The sequence below is a fragment of the Megascapheus bottae genome, chromosome 27 (genome assembly GCF_031878675.1).
Source record: "Megascapheus bottae isolate mThoBot1 chromosome 27, mThoBot2.hap1, whole genome shotgun sequence".
Classification (NCBI taxonomy): Eukaryota; Metazoa; Chordata; class Mammalia; order Rodentia; family Geomyidae; genus Megascapheus; species Megascapheus bottae.
In genome coordinates this window covers 14536101-14559365 of record NC_143535.1, presented here as the reverse complement: position 1 = coordinate 14559365, position 23265 = coordinate 14536101, and the positions used below count along the sequence as shown (strand labels likewise).

Sequence of the window (23265 nt, the reverse complement as noted above, 5' to 3'; positions counted from 1 at the left end):
AAAAACATAATAGTAAGGAAACTAACTCTCCTGCCCAGAAATAGCACTCCTCTGGTCCCACGAACATTTATTCATCATTCAATAAAAATTTATTAAGCACCCACTATGTGCAAGCATTGTGCTGGGTGCTACAATACAGAAAGTATGACAAAGTTGTTTATATACGTAGAGTCAGAGCTAGTCCTTGATAGTTTTCCTGATGTAAGAAAAATTTCCCTATTTGGCTCATTTAAGGAGCTAAAGGCATTGAGAAGGTATGCTGCATGTCCTGCATGTCCTTCTATTAGCCTAGCATAAATGTTTCCTTTCCTTAAATTAGCCATAAGTCAAAACAAATAAGGCACATTTAAAAAAAAAAAATCCCCCCTTTAATTGACCAAAGTAAAGCCACGACATTTCATTTGGTAACTTGCTCAGAATTATAAAAATCATTCCATTTGGCCCAGCCCATACTGTCCAGGGCAAAACTTCCAGACAATTCTAATCCCATTCGGCTCTGTTCTTATAAACTGCATATAAAAAAAATCTTCAATGTCCTAAATATGACGTGCTCAGTACGAAGCATATCAGAACTGGATGTGACATTTATGTCCTTGACAAGCCTCGGTTATCCAGGTCCTTTACCTGCAACATAAACATGTCAGTTTAGTATTTATCAGACCAACATTGGAGAACTCTTCTATTGTAATGGGTTCATGCAGACTATGAGGCTTAACATTAGTTTCTGTTGCCTGGTTGGGTATTGTGAATAAATGAGCATGAATCAGAGACTAGCTACTCTATTACCCTTCTGGAATGAATTACCTCTGTGAGGAGCAGTGAAAATAATCTAGCTTTCACTTGAATCAGTTCTCAATATTTTGTTTTTGAGAGTCTCACTGTGAGCCTAGAACTTGAAATCCTCCTGCCTTTGCCTTCCCATGTTGAGGATGCAGCTGTGCACTACACCATATCCATCTTCTCTTACATAATCCATCCCTATACGGTAAGTTCTTCAGAAGGAAAGAAGGATATAGTTCAGAAAGACAAACTTTCTCTTCCCCCTCAAGCCTGATAATCACTATATACTGAAGTCGCAGCTACAAAAGGATTACTGCAATAACTGCCAAAATGACAACCAACTAAGAGGCCCTTATGACAATCTAAATGGAAAATAAAATTTAAAAGTGAGTTGCAAGCTACTTCCCAATGTCATTAGAAATTCCCCTATTTGAAAAATACATTTATTAAGTACTGGTACTGATAGGCGAACATGTGACTTCTTTGTGAGACATATAACATCTACTCACCTTATATATCCTCACCAACCAATGTTCTGTAGTGTATGCTTCTTCCAGGACATCAAGCTCAAAGTCTTTATTCCCAATCTCAGCATTTCGAACACGGTCAAAGCCTGGTGGACGCTCTAAAGGGGAAAAAAGAAAAGAAACTCTTTCCACAATGCGCATTTCTTAAAGAGACAATAAGAAAATATAAAATATCATCTACTATTTGAGTCATTATTATCCAGCTTGTGGTTTAATTAGAGTCTGGGGAAAAAAAAAAAAAAGGCATGAAGTAATAAGAACAAACCAAGTGCTTCCCTAACTGAAGTTCTGTCTAAAATAATACTTGGCAGAGTTATCTTTTCTAAGAGAAAGGAACTGACAGTCCTTTAAAGAATGTCACCTAGAGGGCCTCTGTAATACATTAGAAACCCTTCCATGCATCAGAGAAGCTGAAGTACTACATTACTTCAAAAACTCTCCCTAATGGGGCCGGGAGTTTGGCCTAGTGGTTAAAGTGCTTGCCTAGCATGCATGAAGACCTGGGTTCGATTCCTTGGTACCACATACATAGAAAAAAGCTGGAAGTGGTGCTGAGGCTCAAGTGGTAGAGCTCTAGCCTTGAGAAAGTCCAAGGACAGTGCTCAGGCCCTGAGCTCAAGCCCAGAACTGGCAGAAAAAAAAAAAAAAACAAAAAAAAAAACTCTCCCTAACACAGAACCATGAGAGTGAAAGCCAAAGTGAAGACTTAACCTGATTCAATCCCCTTTGTCCCTCTTTTCTCCTTTCTTCACTACAACCTTCTATACTGAGACACAAAATAAGATAGTATTTCAAAGAACCTGGAGCCAGATTGCCTGAGTTTGAATCCTGACTCTACCACTGGTCAATTTCTTCACAAATAATATTATAAAGTACATTAATTCTTTCTTTTAAGTTGCTGTAAGTTAAATGAGTTAACAAAACTAAGACAGTTAAAGCAGTCCCTGGGAAACAGTATCAACTGTCACAGTTATTACTGTGTTGTAAAAGTTATAAAATACTCACTGGCTTCTGTGTAGACCTGACCAAAGCGGTAGTAACACATCTTGTACATGAGGCAGTTAAGCAGTACTGGAGACCCCTCTCGGTCCACACGAAATTCTCCAGTTGGAGTATAATAGTCATTCTCCTTGATGTGTTTGCCTGTATCTGTGCTCCCTCCAATCCGGACCATCCAAAGAAATTTGTTGATATCTAGAGGAAAAAAAGAAAAGCAAAATGTATAAGAAAGGTTACTGGAGCAAAATAATCTGAGGAAAAGGTCAGTACTTCCAAGAAAATTTCCCATATTTTTTTTTTCTAATTGGGACTAACACTAATTAACTGTTAATAAAAGACTGTATTACAGAGAAAACAGTCTGAATAAAAGATTTTTTTCTCAATAAAAACTTGCCTTAGGAATTATCAGACTCCTAGCTGGGAATGATGGTGCATGCTCAGTAAAGCAGAGGCAAGGCAGGAGGGTTACAAGTTTAAGACCAGCTCAAGCAAAAGTAGGATTGACACACGATTTTGAAAGCACTATCTAAATTTAACCAAAAGTTGTAAATTATACTCATGAGGTGATAGAGGGAATAGTGAAACAATGAGCAAAACTCCTAGAGTTTATCTCAAACTGATCAGTACTAAATAATAAAATATACCAATTATTTTAAAATATGAGGGGTTATAGCTTAGTAGTGAAATACTTAGAGCCCTTAGATCAAAATCAGTACCATCAAAAAAAGAAATACTAGAAGTTTTAGAAGTAAGTACTAAGTACCAGAAGATAAACTGAAGAAATTACTGCTAAAATGTAAAGGGACTTTACAGTCAGGCAAAGAAGATTACCTTTTTTTTTTTAAATCGGTTGTAGGGCTTGAACTTTGGGCCTGGGTATTGTCCCTAAGCTCTTCAGCTCAAGGCTACCACCCTATCCCTTGAGCCACAGGGCCACTTCTGGTTTTCTGGTAGTTAATTTGAGATGTCTCCACTGTTGTGCTGGGGTTGGCCTTGAACCTCGATCCTCAGATCTCAGCCTTCTGAGTAGCTAGGATTACAGGTATGAGCCCCCATGCACAGCAAGATTACCATCTTTTATTATAAACCTTCAGAACTGTTGGACTCTTAAAAATATATAGGTATTGCTTTAATTTTGTACAAACTATTTTTTAAGGCAATAATAAAATTCTATTTGGATGTTTCTTCTAACATTATCTTTTTGCCAATAATCATAGAGCACATGGTAACATATGCTCTTTATACACTCAGTGTTCTGCTATATCCACAGGGGATTGGTTCTAAGACACCACCCACAGACACCAAAATCTACAGATGCTCAAGTACCTTTAAATAAAATGGAGCTATATTTGAACATTTGTAATTTGCATCTTCCTATATTTTAGAACATCTTTAGATAACCTATAATTTAAGGTAAATGCTATGAAAAGTTTTGATAATGTACTACACTTAGGTGATAATGAGAAGGAAAAAATTTACATGTTTAATACTGGCAACATTTTCCCAGGAGTAGTTTCAGTCCACAGTTGGTTGTATCCACAGATTCAAATCCATGGACAGAGATATGACTGCATATATGTACATACACATACACAAACTATATGCATTCAGATGGTAGATTATATGACTGGAATCCAGTAAACAATACTAATTCTTAAGTTCACTTTCCTAAGCCTTAGATTCTGTGCTTTACTACTTGTGGAACTACCACGTCATTAAGACTATCATTTTGTTAACCACTGTGAAAATTATTTGTCTGCTGGGCCCTTGTGGCTCATGCCTATAATCCTAGCTACTCAGGAGGCTGAGATCTGAGGACAGAGGTTCAAAGCCAGCCTGCGCACAAAACCTGTCAGACTCTTATCTCCAATTAACCACCAGAAAACTACAAGTGGCATTGTGACTCAAGTGGTAGAGCACTATCCTTGAGCTGAAACGCTCAGGAACAGCAACTAGGCCCAGAGTTCAAGCCCCATAATTGACTCAAAAACAACAACAAAAAACCTACTGTTGCCTCATTTCATGCAAAAACAAAATATCAAAACCTCAGGCTACAAATACTTAGGAGCTTCCCAAATAAGAATAATATATATAACTTCTAGCTGGCGTAGTGGCTCACACCTGTAATCCTAGCTACTCAGGAAGCTGAGATCTGAGCATCAAGGTTCAAAGCCAGCCTGGGCACAAAAGAACCTGAGACTGTTATCTCAAATTAACCTCTAGAAAATGGGAAGTGGGGCTTGGCTTAAGGGTAGAGCAGTAGCCTAGAACTGAAGAGCTCAGAGACAACGCCCAGGCCCAAGGGTAGGACACTAGCCTTGAGTTGAAGAGCTCGGGGACAGCGTCCAGGATGAGTTCAAGTCCCATGACCCACCAAAAAAAAAAAAAAAAAAAAAAAAAAAAAAAAAAAAAGAATATAACTTCTTAAGATTAAAGGCCAGAAAAATAGGAAACTCATTTAGTTTGCTCACAGCCTATGCCCTAAAGCTAGAAATAAATTAGGAATATATTACCATCTGAAGAATATCCAGTAAGGCCTCCAAAAATAACTAGCACATAGCTGACATCAAGTTCCCTCATGATCTCATAGGCTTTTTCTTCTGTGGATGCCATTGCCTAGAAAAATAAGCAGACATGTCTCAAAGTACAATCTCAAATCCTATGTCCTCTCGCTAGACCTTACATTACCAAATACTCTGAGAATTCCTCCACCTTACCTGCCCTACTCGAGAAATATGGGTATTATTCCATGTATTATTGTCCACTAAAATCGTCCGATTTGCCATAGCTGTAATCTGGTAGCCATAGTCCCACCAAGACATGACTTTTGCATCCTGAAACAAAAATAAAAAATGATCAACACTCTTCTAACTGCCTCTAAAATTAACTATAAGAGGAATGGATGAGAATCTTTGATCTTTTAGGAAGCCCTGGATAATAGATTTATTCACCAAGTGAGAAAGGTACTCACATCTAACAAGAAAATAATTTCTTTTTAAACTGGAGGAGCTAGATTTGATATTTTTGGGTTTAGATAAGAAGCAATTTTTATCTGAATCTTTTTTTTTATCTTTAACTAGTTGTACAAAGGGTTTTAATTCAACATGCCAATTTTGAGTAAAGAAAAAAAAATAAAAGCTACTCCACCATTTGTAATCATACAGAAAATTACAGCACAAGTCATACAATCTAAATATTTTAATCCCTCTCCTTTTATATCAAGAACAGTCATAAAAACTGTACAGACAATAAACTACAACATTAAAATGAAATATCCTTATGTAAGCAACATAAGCTAATTAAAAACAAAACAAGTAATTATTACACTTTCCAAGTGCAAGGCCCTGAATTCAAACTCTAGTAGCACAGTGGGGGGGGGGGGTGAGGGGGCGAGTGAGTACAATCATTGCTCATATATCATTGTTCACTTATTGTGGCTTCATTGTACACTGGGTTTTAAAAAAATACAATTAGGTGATAACAATTAAAAGATTTATGTATGTTCCCTTCTGTTTTCTAATTTTCCTCTAATGAATATATATTATTTGTATCTTTTTTCTTCTTTTATAACTGAGATGATCTCAGATGAAAACCACCATCAAATACCACCACCAATGCAAATGCCTAAACAAAACCTAAATACTTCACTAAGAATCCCTGCTGAAGAAATCTCAAAACTGAACAAAAGCTGGTTCTTTAAAGCTCATTTAAAAACTAGGTCCCTGGGCTGGGAGTTTGGCCTAGTGGTTAAAGTGCTTGCCTAGCATGCATGAAGACCCGGGTTCGATTCCTCGGTACCACATACATAGAAAAAAGTCGGAAGTGGTGCTGAGGCTCAAGTGGTAGAGCTCTAGCCTTGAGAAAGTCCAAGGACAGTGCTCAGGCCCTGAGCTCAAGCCCAGGACTGGCAAAAAAAAAAAAAAAAAAAAAAAAACTAGGTCCCTAAAATACCAATTTCTCAGGCTAGGGTTACAGATCAAGTGGTAGAGTGCCTGCCTAGCAAGTATTACCACTAAAAATAGTAAGAAAATAAAATTTCAATTTTCTTATCCATCTGAAAGCTACATGGAAACCCTCTACTCTCAAATTTTACCTCTGGAGTATTATGACGAAGCCAGTAATAAGCTTCTCGGAAGTCATCAAAAATAATCCTACTGCCATCGCCACCACGAGCAGACAGTACAATGGAGGGAGAAGAGTAGGCCTCACTGGTCACCCAGGTTGAATGGAAAGTGTAGGTGATGAGAAAGAAAGCCATGACCAGTATCATACCACTTGCCACCTAAAAAAGGAAGAATTGGGTAGTAAACCATACTAAATTTGTGTAACATAGGACAGCTTCTTATTGTCAATAACACAAACTGGATCAGTCAGTCAATCAGAGGCTACATATTTAACATCAATGACCACTTATAACACCACTCTATTTTTCACACACACACACACACACACACACACACATATGCATATATGCACACATATTCCCTAGAGTTCTCAAAGACTATTAGGGTTGCTTAGTTCTCACTTCATTCTTAATAGGGTAGGTAGAATCCTGTTGCTTCTTGCTCTTCTTGTCTGGGCGACTGATGTCCAGATTCTTCATATATGTGGAAAGCACCTGGGAGACTCCAATGCCAGAAAGAATGCACATAACAGGTGCCAGCACTAGCATTAAACGCACCTAAAAGAGACAGGAATCATGATCAGTGTTTAACAAATTACAGATTTATTAATGGACTATGATATCAAACTAGCCTTTCAGACATGATTTTTCTATGAAGGCAGAACAGAAAAATATTTAGCATGGTTATAGCATATATGTCTTAAAATTTGTTGCATTTTACATGTGTACATATGTATGTGTGTCCAAAGTAACAAAGCAAAATATTATTTCTTGGCCATGTGGGGTGGCAGATGCCTGTAATCTTAGCACATGGAAGGCTAAAGCAGAAAGACCTGAAGACTGAGCCAAATGTGTGCTATATAAGGGCTCCCTTGCAGTACACAATGATACTGTCTCAAAATAAAAATTAATATACATATATACATATATGCACATTAATGTACACACATACACATTTATATTTATGGGAAGGAGCTGTCTCCAATGAGTTAAGATCTTCCTGTGTGGTCTAAGCTAACCTCAAACTGGAGATCCTCCTTTCCTCTACCACCCCAAGTGCTGGGATTAAAGGAATGATCTGACCTACCAGACAAAAATGTATTTCTTAATAGTGGCTTAGAATCAAAATAATACAAGACTATCTTATTGCATTATATATACGTCTCTCTTAACAATGTAGCAATTTACTCCTGGGCCTTAAGAAAAAATTAAAAATCACCTCTTCCTCTGGGAGGAAGTACTGAGAGTTGAACTCAAAAACCCACTGCTTGCTAGGCAGGCAGTCATGGCACCTGAGCCATGCCTTCAGTTTCTTTTTCTTGGGCTGATTTCAAGTTGTGATTCTTACCAGGCGCCAGTGGCTCACATCTATAATCCTAGTTACTCACAAGGCTGAGATTTTAGAATCATGGTTCAACGCCTAGTCAGAATAGACAAATTCAGAGCCTTTTATCTCCAATTAACCAACAAAAAGCCAGAAATTGAGTCATAATTCAAGTAATAGAGTGCCAGTCATCATCAAAAAAGTCAAAAGTGGGGCCGCGAGTTTGGCTTAGTGGTAGGGTGCTTGCCTAGCATGCACGAAGACCCGGGTTCAATTCCTCGGTACCACATACATAGAAAAAAGCCAGAAGGCTGGGAGTTTGGCCTAGTGGTTAAAGTGCTTGCCTAGCATGCACGAAGACCCGGGTTTGATTCCTTGGTACCACATACATAGAAAAAAGCCAGAAGTGGTGCTGAGGCTCAAGTGGTAGAGCTCTAGCCTTGAGAAAGTCCAAGGACAGTGCTCAGGCCCTGAGCTCAAGCCCAGGACTGGCAAAAAAAAAAAAAAAAAAAGCCAGAAGTGGTGCTGAGACTCAAGTGGTAGAGTGCTAGCCTTGAGAAAGTCCAAGGACAGTGCTCAGGCCCTGAGTTCAAGGCCCAGGACTGGCAAAAAAAAAAAAGTCAAAAGCACCAGGCACATCACACCTGTATAATCTTAGCTACTCAGGAGTCTGAGATGTGAAGATCACAGATGGAAATCCACCAGGGCAGAAGCCAGCCCATAAGACTTTTATCTGCAATTTACCACTCAAAAACCAGAAGTGGTGATATCAAGTGGTAGAATACTAGGACTGAGCACAAAGAGGCTCCAGGAAAGTGTCCAGGCCCTAGTTCAAGTCTCCTGCCTTCTTCCCATCCCCCCAAAAAGTCAATAGCATAAGACCTGAGTTCAAGTACCAGTATTGGCACAGAAAACAATAGTAAGCAGCTTTACAAATCTAAGTAATCAGAAGAAAACACCAAATCATCTTTCCAGACAGAAACCAAGAAAAAGGGCACCTCAAAACGAGAGGTGGAAAGTTTTGTCAAGACGGAGAACATTCCTCACCATTACAGCTGAAAAGTACATGCTGGTCACACCATACATGATGATAAAAATCCGGGCATCAGACAAGTTGCTAAAGCAGTAATAGAGGCCAACTACAAAAGAAGAAAGGAGAAGTAAGCAGCAGAGCTCAGTAGACCCCTACAACCTACAATGGAGTCTCTTAATTATATGACTGATGGCTTCACATATTTAACGCAACAATTCCACTTCGTAGAATTTATCCTAAAACAATTGAAGAAATGTGCAAAAATGCTTACTGCAGTGTTCTTTATACCAATAAAAATAAAAATAAACAGGGGCCGGGAGTTTGGCCTAGTGGTACAGTGCTTGCCTAGCATGCATGAAGAACCAGGTTCAATTCCTTGGTACCACATACATAGACAAGACCAGATGTGGAAGAGCTCTAGCCTTGAGAAAGCCCAGGGCAATGCTCAGGCTCTGAGTTCAAGCCCCAGGACTGGCAAAAAAAAAACCCCAAAAAGTAAATGTCCAGCAAAGGAACTACTTATTATATGTTTTAAATGTAAGACATTAACTAAGATAATGCTGCATGAGGTTACAAAGCACTTGCCTTCTTTATACATGTGGATAGCAAAAAAAAATTGAATAATCTTATATATTTCTATAAAATACTAAAGAACAAGGAATTTTCCTATTCTTCTTTTGTTCCTTCCTTAAACAGTGCTGAGGGGGCTGGGAACAAAGCCAATTTCTATACTGCCTCCGACACAAAAAATATGCTTAGCCACTTTCTGTCCTACATAGCAAGAGCAGGCAAACAAAAACAAAGATGAAGGTAGTTGACATGTGGAATCAAAGGGTGTTTCTTACACAGAAGGCCTCTTCAGAACACAAGGCAAACAGACCTGGAAACATGAACACGAGGAGCTGTAGATCAAAATAATAGGAGGACCAGGTTGTAGGCTGATGTTCAGACACAGAAGCAATGATGGGGATGTTGTTCTTTGCATAAGAAGGATCCAACAGTGAGTAGAAACGCCCCGTCCAGGGAGATATTTTTCCTGGCAATTAAGAGGCAACATATATTTCACATATATTCCCAATACAAGCATGTTATCTTAACTAATCACAACAATCCATTTTAGTAAGCTTCCCAGAAATCAAAATAACTTGCTTGCTTCAGTGGCAACAATTCTTAGATTCACTCCTTTCCTTTTAAACTTGGGAGTACTTTTGTCAACTTAGCCAGAATAGAACTGGAATATACATACACTCGAAATAGAGGTTGAAAAACTTTCTGGAAAGGTTTTCGGTCTAATTTTGTTGAGTAAAAGCCAATTTTGGACTTTAAGTAGTCTTGCTTTAAATTAAGCAGTACATTATTTCTACACAAAACCAAATTAGTCTCTGAGAAAAGGAAGTAAATAAAATGAAGAAGGCCCAGATAAACTACAAACGGCCATGATTTAGTTCCTACAGAATTAAACTAGTGTCATGACCTAACATACAATAGGTACTGAAGGATTTCTATAATCCATTATGTAGGAAAGGGAAAAAAAAATTAAAAGATTATCAAAGTAAGACAGTACTTTCATGGGGTATGACTTAAGAATAGCTCTAATATGCATTCTGCTATGCTGAATCTAAACTGTGGTCTGACAAGCAGATAAAGTATATTTTAAAAAGAAAGATTTCAGTGATTGAAATAAAAAGAGAAATTGAAGGAAATACAGAATATTCTGTGCCCAGGAAATATTGATTACATCCATTCTGTATTTAATACTAAGAGCGGTGATTGTTCTCTACCTGTCAGCATCAGGAGAGCTCCCACGGTGAGTAAGACAAAGCCTACCAAAGAGATAACACTCCTGAAAAGAACTTCAAATTGCTGTGGATTCAACTTGCTACGCAGGTAATCCACAAAAGCATGGATCTGGCAGAGACCAAAGACTCCAAAGGCTGCCATGTGCTCTGATGACAGGACAGGCTGTAGAGAGTAAAAAAAAAAAAAATTATTATGTATAGTAATACTTTAAGAAATAAAACATAGTGAGTTTATCTCAGATCTGCATTACCCTGATCTAGTGCAGATCAGGATGTCACATGAGCTCTGAGGTTCCTGAAGGAATCAGGAGCAATACAGAATACCTGGAATAATCCCCTATCCCCCACCAAAGCATAGCATATTCCACCATAATCATCACATCTCTGCCTTTTGGTAAGGATATTCATTAGATTTGACTGCAATTTCCACCACATTCCATACACTGAATTCTTATCACTGAAGCCTAATCTTACAAACCATTTGCTACTCCATGTTTCAAGCACTCTGGATCTCTTCTAACACGTAAACAAGATATTCTCCACTCTGGAAAATGCAGTCAATGGAACTGAGTGTTACAACAGGTTGCTGAGCCTACGCCCCAGGTTTCTGACTGGGTAGTTCTGTGATAGAGATCTACAATCTGTATTTCTAACAAGTTCCCAGACAATGCATGTCTACAAACTACTTTTCAAAACCACTACACTGTAACAAAGGTTACAGACAGCTGTATGTATTTCTCTCCTCCTAACAAGACTTAGACTAAGAAATATTTTCACTCTACATTTCCCAGTGGTTAGCAATTATATATAATCAGCAAAGAAATAATTACATACAGTAGAATCTCTGAAAACTCTTATTTTATCAGAATTTTTTAATGAGATACCAAACACACCATATGATTCTCTGACTTAATAGTTGTCTGCTTAAAAGATTTGTGGTCTGCTTTCTGAAGAACTTCCACACTGGCCCCACTAAGAAGATCAGGATTTACTGTCATTGAATGGCATCACTAGCATTTTTAAAGGACTAGAAATTATAATACTTTTTGTAAAATTATGTTGTTAAATCCTCAACTCGGCTCAGTATCAATTCCTGAGTAACTGGGACAACAGGTGTGTGCCACCACATCCAGCCAAATATCCTCTCCACCCCTCTAACCTAAGCCATTTAGGTAAGAGCCATTAAATTCAAACAACTTCAAGTAAATAGTAACACATTCCCAGAAGCACATTATAACAACCAGTGACTGTACTGCTGCTTCTGTTGACATAAGCAGTCCAGGATCAAAGATCTAAGTCTTATTCTTCTAATAGGAATCTAAGGTAAATCAATCTAGTCAAACAAAAGTATAAGAAACTGAAAACCCTATGAAGTCTAGGGCTCACCTGAAAACCCACAAAGGAGATCTGCATGGAAAGAATGGTGCCCAGGCAGTAAACAGTGCAATAGGCCACATAGATGCGATGGGAAAAACGGCCTGTTAGCATAAGCACCAGGACATGGAGAGGGATCAAATTTATCAGGAACACATAACCTCCCCATGAAGAGACCTATAAGAGGGAAGAAAAAAAAATTTTTTTCACCGAGGTGAAGCTTAGTGGTAAATTAATTGCCTAACATACATGAGACCCTGGGCTCTAGGCAAAGTACTAGGGGGGGAAAATTGGGAGAGGGAGGGAATACACACACAAATATAATTACCATGTAGAAATATGCAAGGGCACACTTGGCAGCCCAATAGATGGAACCAGTCTTCACTGCCTTGATCCACATGTAATAGGTGAGTAGCATACAAAAGATGGCAATCCCTGCCAGGGGTGTAAGGGGGGAAGACCAAAAAATAAGAAGAGAGCATGTTAGCATAATGGTTAATAACATTATTCTGGAACCGACTGCTCGGATATATATCTCAGCTCAACAGTATCTGCTTCATAAAACCAATGTGGAAACAACTGTAATTAATGTACATCAAGCAGTTGGAACACTACCTAGCCTACAGTAAGCATTCAGTGACAAACTTAATAGCAAAAAGGCCCTGAGTTCAAGTTCTATCCAGTACGAGCAAACACACAAAACTCTCACTGCACTTCTAGAAGAGATAACAGAAGTTGAATAGAACTTCTGTGAAAACTCTTCCTGCCCATTTCTATTTGACTCATCAGGTACCATTTTTATTATTGCTAAGGATTACTATTATTGCCAAATACTACTGCACTTTATGAAATTCCATTAAATAATAAAATAAACACATTTCCCTCAGCAACTTAAATCATACCTTCATTATCATATGATCCAGCTACAGATCGAGAAATATATCCAGGAACTACAGCAATCATGGCAGCAGCAAGAAGCCCAGCCCCTGCATCCTGTAGAAGAAGAGCAGTACTAAGGAATTAACCCCAAAACACTGGAAGAACAGAATACCTTCTAGCCTGATCTATTCATAATGGGTCCAAAGAGAGTCCAACAACTTCCCAGGTAGATGTGAGAAATGCTTACAGAAAAAAAGCTGGAAATTTCACAACCAAATCCCAATCATGACACTAAATCATTAAACCTATACTGATTACACATACACTTAGGATAGACAAATAATGCGAGCTTCCAGGAATGGGTGTTCATGCCCACAATCCTAGCAGGTTGATGCACAAACTCAAAGCTAGGCTGAACTACATCCTGAGATCCTGGTTGAAACAGAGAGAGACAGACAGACAGACAGACAGACAGACAGACACACACACACACACACACACACACACACACAAACACACACACACACACACACAAACACACACACACACACAGGCTGAAAACATCAGTCGGCCCTAAAAAATAGACGGTTCTGTCTACAAAAATCCCCAGTCTTAGCTCTTTCCTTGAACACTGATATGCAGCACAAGAACACTAGTAACGCCTCTAAAAATGAAACATATCAAATGAAGAAAAAAATTATTATCTAAGTTAAAAAGCTAACAAAGAAAGAGCTGGGCATTACCTAAGTGCTTAGGTAATCTTTGAGCTCAGCAAAGAAACAAAATAGAATCCAGAGCCCCAAAACCAAAAGACTTATTATGTAGGTACTTGGGAGGCTGTGGCAGACCGGGGCTATATGGCAAGTGACAGACCAACTAGGATGCCCTCTCCACTACCCACCCCCTGCCACACACACACACACACACACACACACACACACACACACACACACACACACACACACACACACGAGCTTGTCTACTGACAAAGAGTTAAATTTAGGGTAACAAGAAAGAGAACAAAACCTTTTCCAAATTAAACACAGACTTTCCAAACACTCCTACTAGTTGGTCCTGTCTTCTATATTTTGCTAACACCACAGCCAAGATGCAACATAGATTTCAGGAAACTAGGATCAACAAAGCTGAAACCTGGCCAGAGGAAAAAGCATTATCAAGTCAATTACAATGAGTGGCTTAGGAATTTTGAATGTTAAAAAAAAATGACTAAAACAAGTGATTCTTTTCTGTAGGAGAAGACTACTTTGGAAAGTGTCATGAAGGTTTCCCCCTTTTCCTTATATTAGTGAGGGCTTCAAAATCTAAACCTCCTATTTTGAATTTTAAGTGATTTTTTCTTTACAAAGAAATTAACATTTTACTTTTCAAATACCTTTCATAAAACAGTGGTTAGTGATTTTAACAAGAGCATACATTCTAGGGAGGAGGGAGAGAATGCACAATTAATTCAGCCCCGTAGGTGCTGTCATTAGACTCAGCAAACAGCCCTTCCAAGACTCTCAGTCCCCCACCCTCCAGCATATACTAGCAAGGTTCTGTGACACTCATTCCCAAGCTTCTTGTCACCCTAAGTCCTTCACCTTGAGTTCTTTGGTAAGGTGGTATGTGACAATGGTAGTAAAGGAGGAGAAAAGAGGAGCCAGGAACACGCAAACATTCCGGATGTCAATAGTGATGTGGAAAAAATGAAGCACATGGTAGATTGCAGCAGAGGTGATCATTAGGCCTGAAACAGGAACAAGAAATGCATTAGGCTGCCCTGTAAAGACAAAGAACTTGAGAAAAAGGGCCAATCCAAGTATCCATGAAGTGACCACGAGGTTTTAACAAATCACCAGATAAATTCTAACTCAACAAACGTAGTTGGTCATCTTTTTTTTTTTTGGCCAGTCATGGGGCTTGAACTCAGGATCTAAAGCACTGTCCTTGGGCTTAGTGCTCTACTACTTGAAAAGCAGCACCACTTCAGGATTTTTCTGTGTAAGTAGTACCCAGGTCTTCGTTCACACTAGGCAAGCACCCCTATCACTAGGTCAAAACCCCAGCCCCATCAGTCATCTTCTTAACATCTCTCCTGGCAATTTAATCCCAAGTCCAGAATGTATAAAAACCCACCCATCTCACTCTTCCATACACGTTCACCTGTCTTATATAAGACATACTTTGGAAATTATAATCAGGATAAAATTACTAGTGTTACAAAATAAAACTATTAAAACTATTCTATATTATTTTTTCATATATTTTTATTGTAATTAATAGAAGGGTTACATTATATTCACCAGAGAGAAGGTGCATTACTTCACAAACATTGATACCCTTTCTCATGTTTTGGTCCCCATTTCCCTCTCCTCACCCCCGCCCCTCATCTTGTTTTCCCCCCTTCCCTATCCAATTTCAAATAACCAAATACGCATATATACATCAGATAACAAGGTGAAATACTGTAACAATATGAGATAACCAAGGGACAGCAAAAGAGATGAGAGATAACATAGTACATTAAGGACAACAATCACTCATTATATGGCTTTTGTTTCTAAATCCTGGAGGTCCTTTCATTTAGTGTCATTCGATATGGCCTTATGTATCTAGGTATTCTATATCATTTAAATATCATATTTATTTTTCTTTAATCCTTTTCTCCTCACCTGGATATATTGTTCCTCCAATAATTCGTCCCAATGGATACCAGGCCCTATCATCAAACCAGTTATGGAATTTATAAAACCCCTCCTCGGCCAGGAACCGGGTAGTCCGATAATTAAAATACCTAGAGGAAGAAAGAAAATAACTGTCTCTTCTTCCTAGTTACTTTTACTACTGTGTAGTGAATACCACTCCTCATTTAGAAACTTAGCATTACTTGAATAAAAGTAAGTTAGGCACCAGAAATTATTCCTTGTGTTAGGACAATAATGTACATCTCCTACTTATTTCTACTTTGTGCTTGACTCAATGAAAACATTGTTTTTCTCATAAAGAAGTGAATGGTATCTTAATATTACTAGAAAGCACTCAAGAGTGATATTTGACCAGGCTGGGATGTGGCAGGCAAAAGAACCAGGGGAAAAAAAAAAATTCAAGAAATCAAAAGATACAGACCACTAAAATGTTCAAGTATACTCCAGTAGCTTTTGGGTCTTTTCAAGTGACAGAAATACATTTTTTTAAATTCTATACTACTTTCAAGAACACATGGATAACACCAATTACTGAACATCCTAACAATACTGGTAAAAAAAAAAAAAAACATATGCAGGATGTAAAATATTCAACCCACACTATACCAAAAACTTGATGAGTCAGGCTGGGAATATGTTTTAGTGGTAGAGTACTTGCCTAGCATGTATGAAGCTCTGGGTTCAATTCATCAGTACCACATAAACAGAAATAGCTCAAGTGATAGAGAGCTAGCTCTCAGGCTCAGAAACAGAGCACAAGCCCTGAAGTCAAACCCCAGGACTGGCAAAAATAGAAAATAAAAACTTAATGAGACTTAAAACTTGTAACAAGTCCTGCACACATTATTTCAAAGAATTTACCTACATTATAGCATAAAATTATAGATTACACAAACAATATTTGACATGAATGCTTAGAGCCACTTGTTCTAGGTACATAAGCAATGTAAGTCCTTGTTTCTCAGTTAAAAAGAAACGGGGAGGGGGAAGGCAAAAACAAAGCAATAAGTATATCGATGTCAAACGAGGATGGTTTAATTAGCTCATATATTCATAACTAACTGTCCTCCCCACCTTTCTCCCTAACCCTGTTTTCTCCTTGGTCAGTCAAAAGTTTTGGTAGCTGAAGTAAGGAGAAGCAGCAGATGGCAGAAATCTCTACTCATCACAAATGAGTGTTATTTTGAGAACTGCCAAGAGATAGAAGGGATAAGGAAAAAGGGTAGTCAACATGTGTAAAAATTGTGTCCTATCAGGACATGGCATGGTGAGCACAGGCCTGACTGGGCTTATGCTCTGGTGCCTATTTCTTATTCTGAAAAAGGAAAAGATAAGTCACATAATCTCTACAGTCCCTTCCAGTTCTATGATTATACAACAAATACCTTTGGTATCTCAGTATTTCTCATCTAGAGTCTAAGAAAGAATCCCTAAAGGGTCTGATAAAAAAAAAGGGGGTCGGGGGATCGGATGTGGATCAAATGGCAGTACACTTGCCACAGCGTGCATGAAGCCATGGGTTCAATTTTTTTTTTAAAAAAAAAAAAAAAAAGGAGGAAGAGATTAGACAAGCAAAGGAGAGACAGAGAGTGAGAAAGAAGAGGTAGGAAAGGGAAGGAGAGGGTAAGAGAGGGAGGGAGGGAGGGAGGGGGGGAGGGAGGGAGGGAAAATAGGGAGGGAAGGGAGGGAGATGCATAATACCTCAACATTCTTTAAATTATGTACATAAAGCCAGGCAGTAGTTCATGCCTATAATCTTATTCTCGTGTCTAAGATCTAAAGATTGGAGTTAGAAGCCAGCCCAAGCTGAAAAAGTATGTGAGAGTCTCTATCTCCAATAAACTACTCCGAAGTGCAAGGCTACTTTTTATAGTACAATAGGCTAGATACAGTAGCTCAAGGCTATAATCTCAGGTATTCGGAGACAGGAATTAGAAAGATCATATTCAAAACCAGCTCAGGCCTAAAGTTAGCAAAACCATCAACTCAACAACAACAAAAAATGTTACATCTAGCTCAATCCTGTCATTTCAGCTAAACCAGAGGAATACATAGGTAGACCTAGTAGGCCCAGGCCAACCTAACAAAAGATATGCAAGACCCTATGTGAAAAAATAAGCATAAAGGGTTGTGCAGCTATAACTCAAGTGGTAGAGTGCCTGCCAATTAAGAACAAGGCCTTGAGTTCAAACCATAGGATAACCAAAAGTTTTTAAAAGATACAAGTTAAGAATTTCTGAGCCAAGGAGCCAGAAATTTGACCTAGTGGTAGAGTGCTTGCCTAGCATGTGCAAAGACCTGGGTTTGATTCCTCAGTATCACATACATAGAAAAGCCAGAAGTGGTGCTGTGGCTCAAGTTGTAGAATACTAGCCTTGAGGGATATAGTGCTTAAGTCCTGGGTTCAGTCCCCAGGACTAGCCAAAAAAAAAAAGAAAAAGAAGCTCTGAGTCAGGAGCTGGTGGCTCATGCCTATAATTACAGCTACTCATAAGACTGAGATCTGGGGATTGCAGTTCAAAGCCAGTCTTGGCACAAAAGTCTGTGAGATTCTTTTTCTTTTTTGCCAGTCCAGGGCTTGAACTCAGGGCCTGAACACTGTCCTTGGGCTTTCTCCAGGCTAGAGCGCTACTACTTAATAATAGCAACAATAAATTTTTTAAAAAGGCCAGGCAGTGATGGTTCATGCCTGTAGGAGGCATGGTTTAAGGAGACTCTTATACCCATTGACCACAAAATGCCAGAAGTGGAGCAGGAGGCTCAAATGGTAAAGCAAAAGGTCTCAGGGATTGTGCTCTGGCCCCAAGTTCAAGCCCCAATACCAACACACACATACACACACACACACACACACACACACACACACACACACACACACACACACATAAATTACAGCAAAAAAAAAATTAACAAAGCTATTTTTTAACTGAATTTTCTTAAAGACATGAAATAAATCCAGAAATAAGGCGAGCTTAACCTAATACCAGACCAAGCAAAGGTACTCACGGATCAAACTCATGGATAACACTTTCAAATCTCAGGACAGCAAAGAGACGAGTGGAAAAAGCTGCAAAAACCAAAGAATGAACACTTTAGTGATAATGTACCATGAAAGAACCATAGAACAGTAAATAGCCTTATAGACCAAAATGAATTCTCCAACATAGGGGTCTCAGGAAACAGTAAATAAAGTCTTTATCTAGCTCCCTGGACATACAGGAAACAAAGACAGGAAACAGTGGCATCTATACTTCCAACTAAACAGCACATACATACAGCCTCTAAGATCACATTTACTTATACTGAGCGTAGGTTATCTTTTACATGGACTGACCACATACACACTAACCATAATCTTGGACCAAATTAAGAGGTATGTCAATCTGTATTAATGAAAAGCTAAAAAAAACAAAAACAAAACAGTAAATTCTCAAGAGAATTTCAAAAATACTAATGTTAAAAAGTCATGTACGAAGTTGAATTGTCCTTTATAAAATGTAGTGTCCAGTGGTCCTCTTTCTCTTTCAGCTTTGTGAGGAAACAGAACTGGTACAGCACACTTCCTATTTCCCCCATATGCTCACCAGCCTTGATTCTTACATCCCTTTATGTCTTTTGCTTTCACAAAACTACAGTGAAGAATAACAACATGCTAAAATAAGGCAGTTTTAGAAAAGCATTTTCTGTTCTTTTCAAGGGTTTTTTTTTTTTTCCTCTTTCTGTCCCCAAAGGAAATGATCCAGGGAATACTCACATAACACAGCAGCCATTGACAGAATGAGAAGTTTTAGAAGTGTGTCCTGCTTCTCATAGGACAGCCGCAAAAATCCAAGTTTAGTCATCTTGACATCAATGGGTCGTACCAGATAATACTTAAATAACTAGAACACACAAGTTAAGACTATAAGATATTGAATACCCTCAATGTACTTTAATTAACTTTCAATTTTTTACATCGAGAAAGAATCTTAATATAAAAATGAGTTACTGAAAACACTAGAGTAACACTAAGACTCAAGCTTTGCCAGAATTAAAGCAAGGAAGCAGACATCAGGTCTACAAATTAGGACTAAAAAAATAGTAACCAAAATTTAGTACCAAACATGCTGCAACCTCCAGTCCTGGGAGACTAGTGCAGAAGGATTACAAGTTCTAGGTCAGCTTGGTCATTTTGGTGTGAGACGATGACTCAAAAATTTTTCAAAGAGGCTGGAAAAAGTCAGATGCCAGTGGCTCAGGAGACTGAGAGCTGTGGAAACAGGTACAAAAGCCAACCCAGGCAGACTCTTTAGTCCAATTGACCAGCAAAAAGCCAAATTTGGAGGTGTGGTTCAAGCACAGAGAACCAGCCAGAAGCAAAAAAGGGAAATGAGAGCTCAAGCCCCAGTATTGGCACAAAACCGGGGATGTGGCAATACAACTTAGCAGCATTGTCTAGCACACAAGATGCACTCAGTTTTATACCCCACCAACACATTTTAAAAAAGAAAGAAAATGCCACTTAGAATTCTTTCCTTCACAACTTCTAAGTAGATTAAAAAAAAAAAAAACAGCAAAATTATCAAGCAATAGGAGTAAAGCAGAAACATAAAAGTTTCCACATGGTGGAGGGAAGAAATGCAAAAATCAGTAAGATGGCAAACAACAAAAAATATAAAAGAAATGAAGAAAGAGTTTTGGAATAGGCAAGAATGTATAAAAAACAAATAGGGAAATGAACATTAAGCACATAAGTGAAAATAGAAAGAGGAAAAATAGAAATCATGACTGAATCCACTAATTTCCAGCTCTAAACTGAAGTTTCAACTGATTGCCTACAAGCTTCTTTCTGTTCCAAATTCCAGTGGAAGTTGTTATGAAGTAAAATGCATGAGCAGTCACCAATTCAGGTGCAACTGTGCACTGATGAAGAAAGATTCACATACAGAAACTACTGTACTTTAAATTCATAATTCACACCATAACTGCTTCTCAGATCAAAGCAGATTTCAAGGCAAAATATCTTCATAACCCTTCTAACTTAAATGATTCCATGACCCAGAGACAATCCATGGCACCAGATGACAATCTGAAGGGAAAAGAAAACGTTTCCTACTGAAGCAGAAAAAAAAAAATCAGAGGAAAAACAAAAAACTAGATTAAAATGTCCAAGGAAGTCGTTTGTGCACAGTTCTGAATGGTGTTCATTTGATGAACAAAGAGTTACAAGTACTAATTCACCACAGCAGCTCTTGGTTGAAGGACAAAGGGATAAAGGGCAAAAGCTATGTTAAAATTATTCAAAACAATTATGAAATAAATTAAAAGGAAAAAATAAATTATAAGAGCCAGGACTGTTCTTCATTGTTTTCCTACTCTTACTGAAATGAGAGGGAGAAAGTAACATTGAACTTGGTGGAACAATCAATCATACATTCCTCATTCTAACACCATGAAGTCTAACTGGCCCAGAAGACATTTTTAGATGTGTGCATCTAATTACAATCCCAAAGGGAAGCCTTATCTTACACTGAAGACCTGAGACACCAAAAGCCAGTCCTCACTTGGGTTTGCAGCTCCTTTTTTTTCTAGAATGACTTGAAATAGAAACAAATTTAACACCACTGAGTTTGGTCTGATCCACACCCCTCACTTGAAGAGTAAGTTGAGAAACAGGTATGAAGGATCTGGACTTGAAACCTGAGTAAAGGAGGTGGTAACATAATCTGATTGGGTTTTTATGTCTTGGGTCCTTTTCTCCCTCCGCCAAAGCAAATAAGGGCAAAGACCACTTTCTTTCAAATGTCAGCATCAAACCGAATGACAGTGGCTCACACCTGTAGGTGTGGAGCTACTCAGGAGGCTGAGATCCCAGGATCCAGGTCCAAAGCCTGTTCGGATCCAGTAAGACCTTTTATCTCCACTCAGACACCAAAAAGCCAGAAGTGAAGTTGTGGTTCAAATGGTAGAGCGTCCGCTGTGAGTGAAGAAGCTCTGAGACAGCGCCTAGGACCCGAGTTCAAACCCCAGTACCTGCACACACAAATTAAAAAAAAAAAAAAGTTCAGCATCCGCTTTTCCCCATCAACTGCGTCCCGCAGGCACTGCCATCCTGTCCCACCCTGGCTCCCGAAGCCGCCCGTTTTCCCGCACATTTCTACACCCTCTCCCACGGTTCCGTCCCGTTACCCCCCCCCCACCCCGCGACCCACGTCGGGTCTCGCCTCAGGTCCCATCCCTTCTCCTTCCCTGCCCACCCCCAGAGCTGAACACCTCGGACCCCACCCGCCGCGGGACCCCCACCTCCAGCCCGACCTCAGCAAGGGAGGTTGCTTCCGGAGCCAACTCGTCCCAGGACCCCTACGCGGCTCCCGGCACAGCTCCGCCGACCCTCCCAGCCGTCCTCCCATTCCGGGAGGTCCCCCACACCACACCCCACGCCCCCTTCCGCCGCACAGCCCCGCGCTCTGCACCCCACCGCCTCTCACAACCCTGCCTCCTGCGCTTCGTTCAGACCGGCCATACTCTTCAATTGCACTTGACGTTACGGCCTCCTCACCTGGCCGCTGTTCCTGAAGAATCCGCTCCTCTCGCTCGGCCATCCGTTCAGATGGCGCACCCAACCCTGCCAACGGCCGAGTCCCACCTCCCAGGTCGTTCCACATTGGTTGGTTCTGAGCCAAGACGACACTTCCGGAGAGCGATAGGATTACGGTGCTGTCTGTCAAGTTGGCAGTCGTGAACACAGAACGATCCCACTTTTTAATTGGTCATTACTGCTATCACTTAAGAGCTTAGGGGCGGGACTACGCGCTCTCAGGGAGCTGCCATAGGTGGGTGCGTGAGACCGAAGAGCGCGGAAAGAACGTGCTCCGAGGAGTTCGGTTGAGCGCAGATGAGTGACGTGTCGGTCTGCAGACCCGGAAGGAGACGCGACAGGAAGGCGGGGCTAGTGTACCCTATTAGACACGTGACCGGGAGCGGAACCCACTCGGAGAAACTGACCCAACGTACAAATCCCTAACTGCGCGTACTGGAGACTGCTCGTGGGCGAGTTTCTAAGGTACAAGGGACGTTTATGTGAAGGTTAGAGGAGGAGGGAAGGATGTCCTGCCTGTTCTTAGTGAGAATTCATACACTTCCTAGTCCCATCTCGCTCAGTATTTGTCTAATTTGCTCAAGAAATCTTTTTTTAAAAAAGATAATTACTGTAAAGGAATCCCTGACAGATTTCACGAGGCGTTTTAGGTAATCCGTGGCTTTGTGGAAGCGTGCCTAGGCCTCAAAGGGTTGTGAGGGTTGTGCTGGAAGAACCTGCATTGCATGGCAAGGAGCTGCCCCGCCCTGCTTTGCCAGAGCTGGGCGCCTGGAATCCTAACTACTCATTAGGTTGACAGCGGATAATCTAGGTTCAAAGCCAGCCCGGGCAGGAAGGTCTGTGAGACTTTTATGACTCCTGCTGTCGTCTCCAGCTACCTGGAAGGCTGAGGCCAGCAAACAACAAGTTGGAGACTAGCCTGACAACTTAGAGACCCTGTCATGAAACATAGAAGGGCTGTGTTGTAGCTCAAGAATAGAGCACTTGAATAGCAAACACAAGAGCCCAATCTCCAGTATAAGGGGAGACTATGTGGCCTCATTCCTAAAACTTGGAAAGCTGAGCTTAAATATGGTATTCGCTCTTCAGTTCCAAGCTGACTATACTGAGGTGTTCTTCAAATCATCCCCATAACAACCAGAAAG

The 23265-nt window shown here is 39.8% G+C and overlaps 1 protein-coding gene across 2 annotated transcripts; it reads right to left on the bottom strand.

The window, feature by feature from the left end:
* Positions 1-52: 52 nt before the first annotated feature.
* On the bottom strand, positions 53-22167 carry Stt3a (STT3 oligosaccharyltransferase complex catalytic subunit A). Of its 2 annotated transcripts, XM_090319663.1 has the most exons (19): positions 22082-22167; positions 21360-21555; positions 19298-19424; positions 18550-18610; positions 15511-15632; positions 14440-14585; positions 12862-12952; positions 12288-12394; positions 11972-12136; positions 10568-10748; positions 9667-9822; positions 8801-8892; positions 6832-6987; positions 6400-6588; positions 5024-5140; positions 4820-4922; positions 2313-2501; positions 1290-1405; positions 53-624 (listed from the first exon to the last, which is right to left on the bottom strand). In XM_090319663.1, exons 3-19 carry the CDS (start codon positions 19383-19385, stop codon positions 586-588), a joined length of 2118 nt encoding a protein of 705 aa, XP_090175789.1. In that variant the 5' UTR covers positions 19386-19424; positions 21360-21555; positions 22082-22167; the 3' UTR covers positions 53-585. The 2 variants fall into 2 exon arrangements, with proteins under 2 accessions (XP_090175789.1, XP_090175790.1); XM_090319664.1 differs by lacking the exon at positions 21360-21555 and having other exon boundaries at positions 22082-22156.
* Positions 22168-23265: the final 1098 nt, after the last annotated feature.

What these genes read in the sequence shown, in the direction of transcription:
- Stt3a (XM_090319663.1), bottom strand. Translation starts at nt 19,385, where the DNA reads ATGACTAAACTTGGATTTTTGCGGCTGTCCTATGAGAAGCAGGACACA. An exon ending in GTCAATGGCTGCTGTGTTAT is followed by an intron (nt 18,611 to 19,297) that starts GTGAGTATTCCC and finishes TGGTTTTTGCAG; the next exon opens with CTTTTTCCACTCGTCTCTTT. An exon ending in TCAGGTCTACACAGAAGCCA is followed by an intron (nt 1,406 to 2,312) that starts GTGAGTATTTTA and finishes TTTCCCCTTTAG; the next exon opens with AGCGTCCACCAGGCTTTGAC.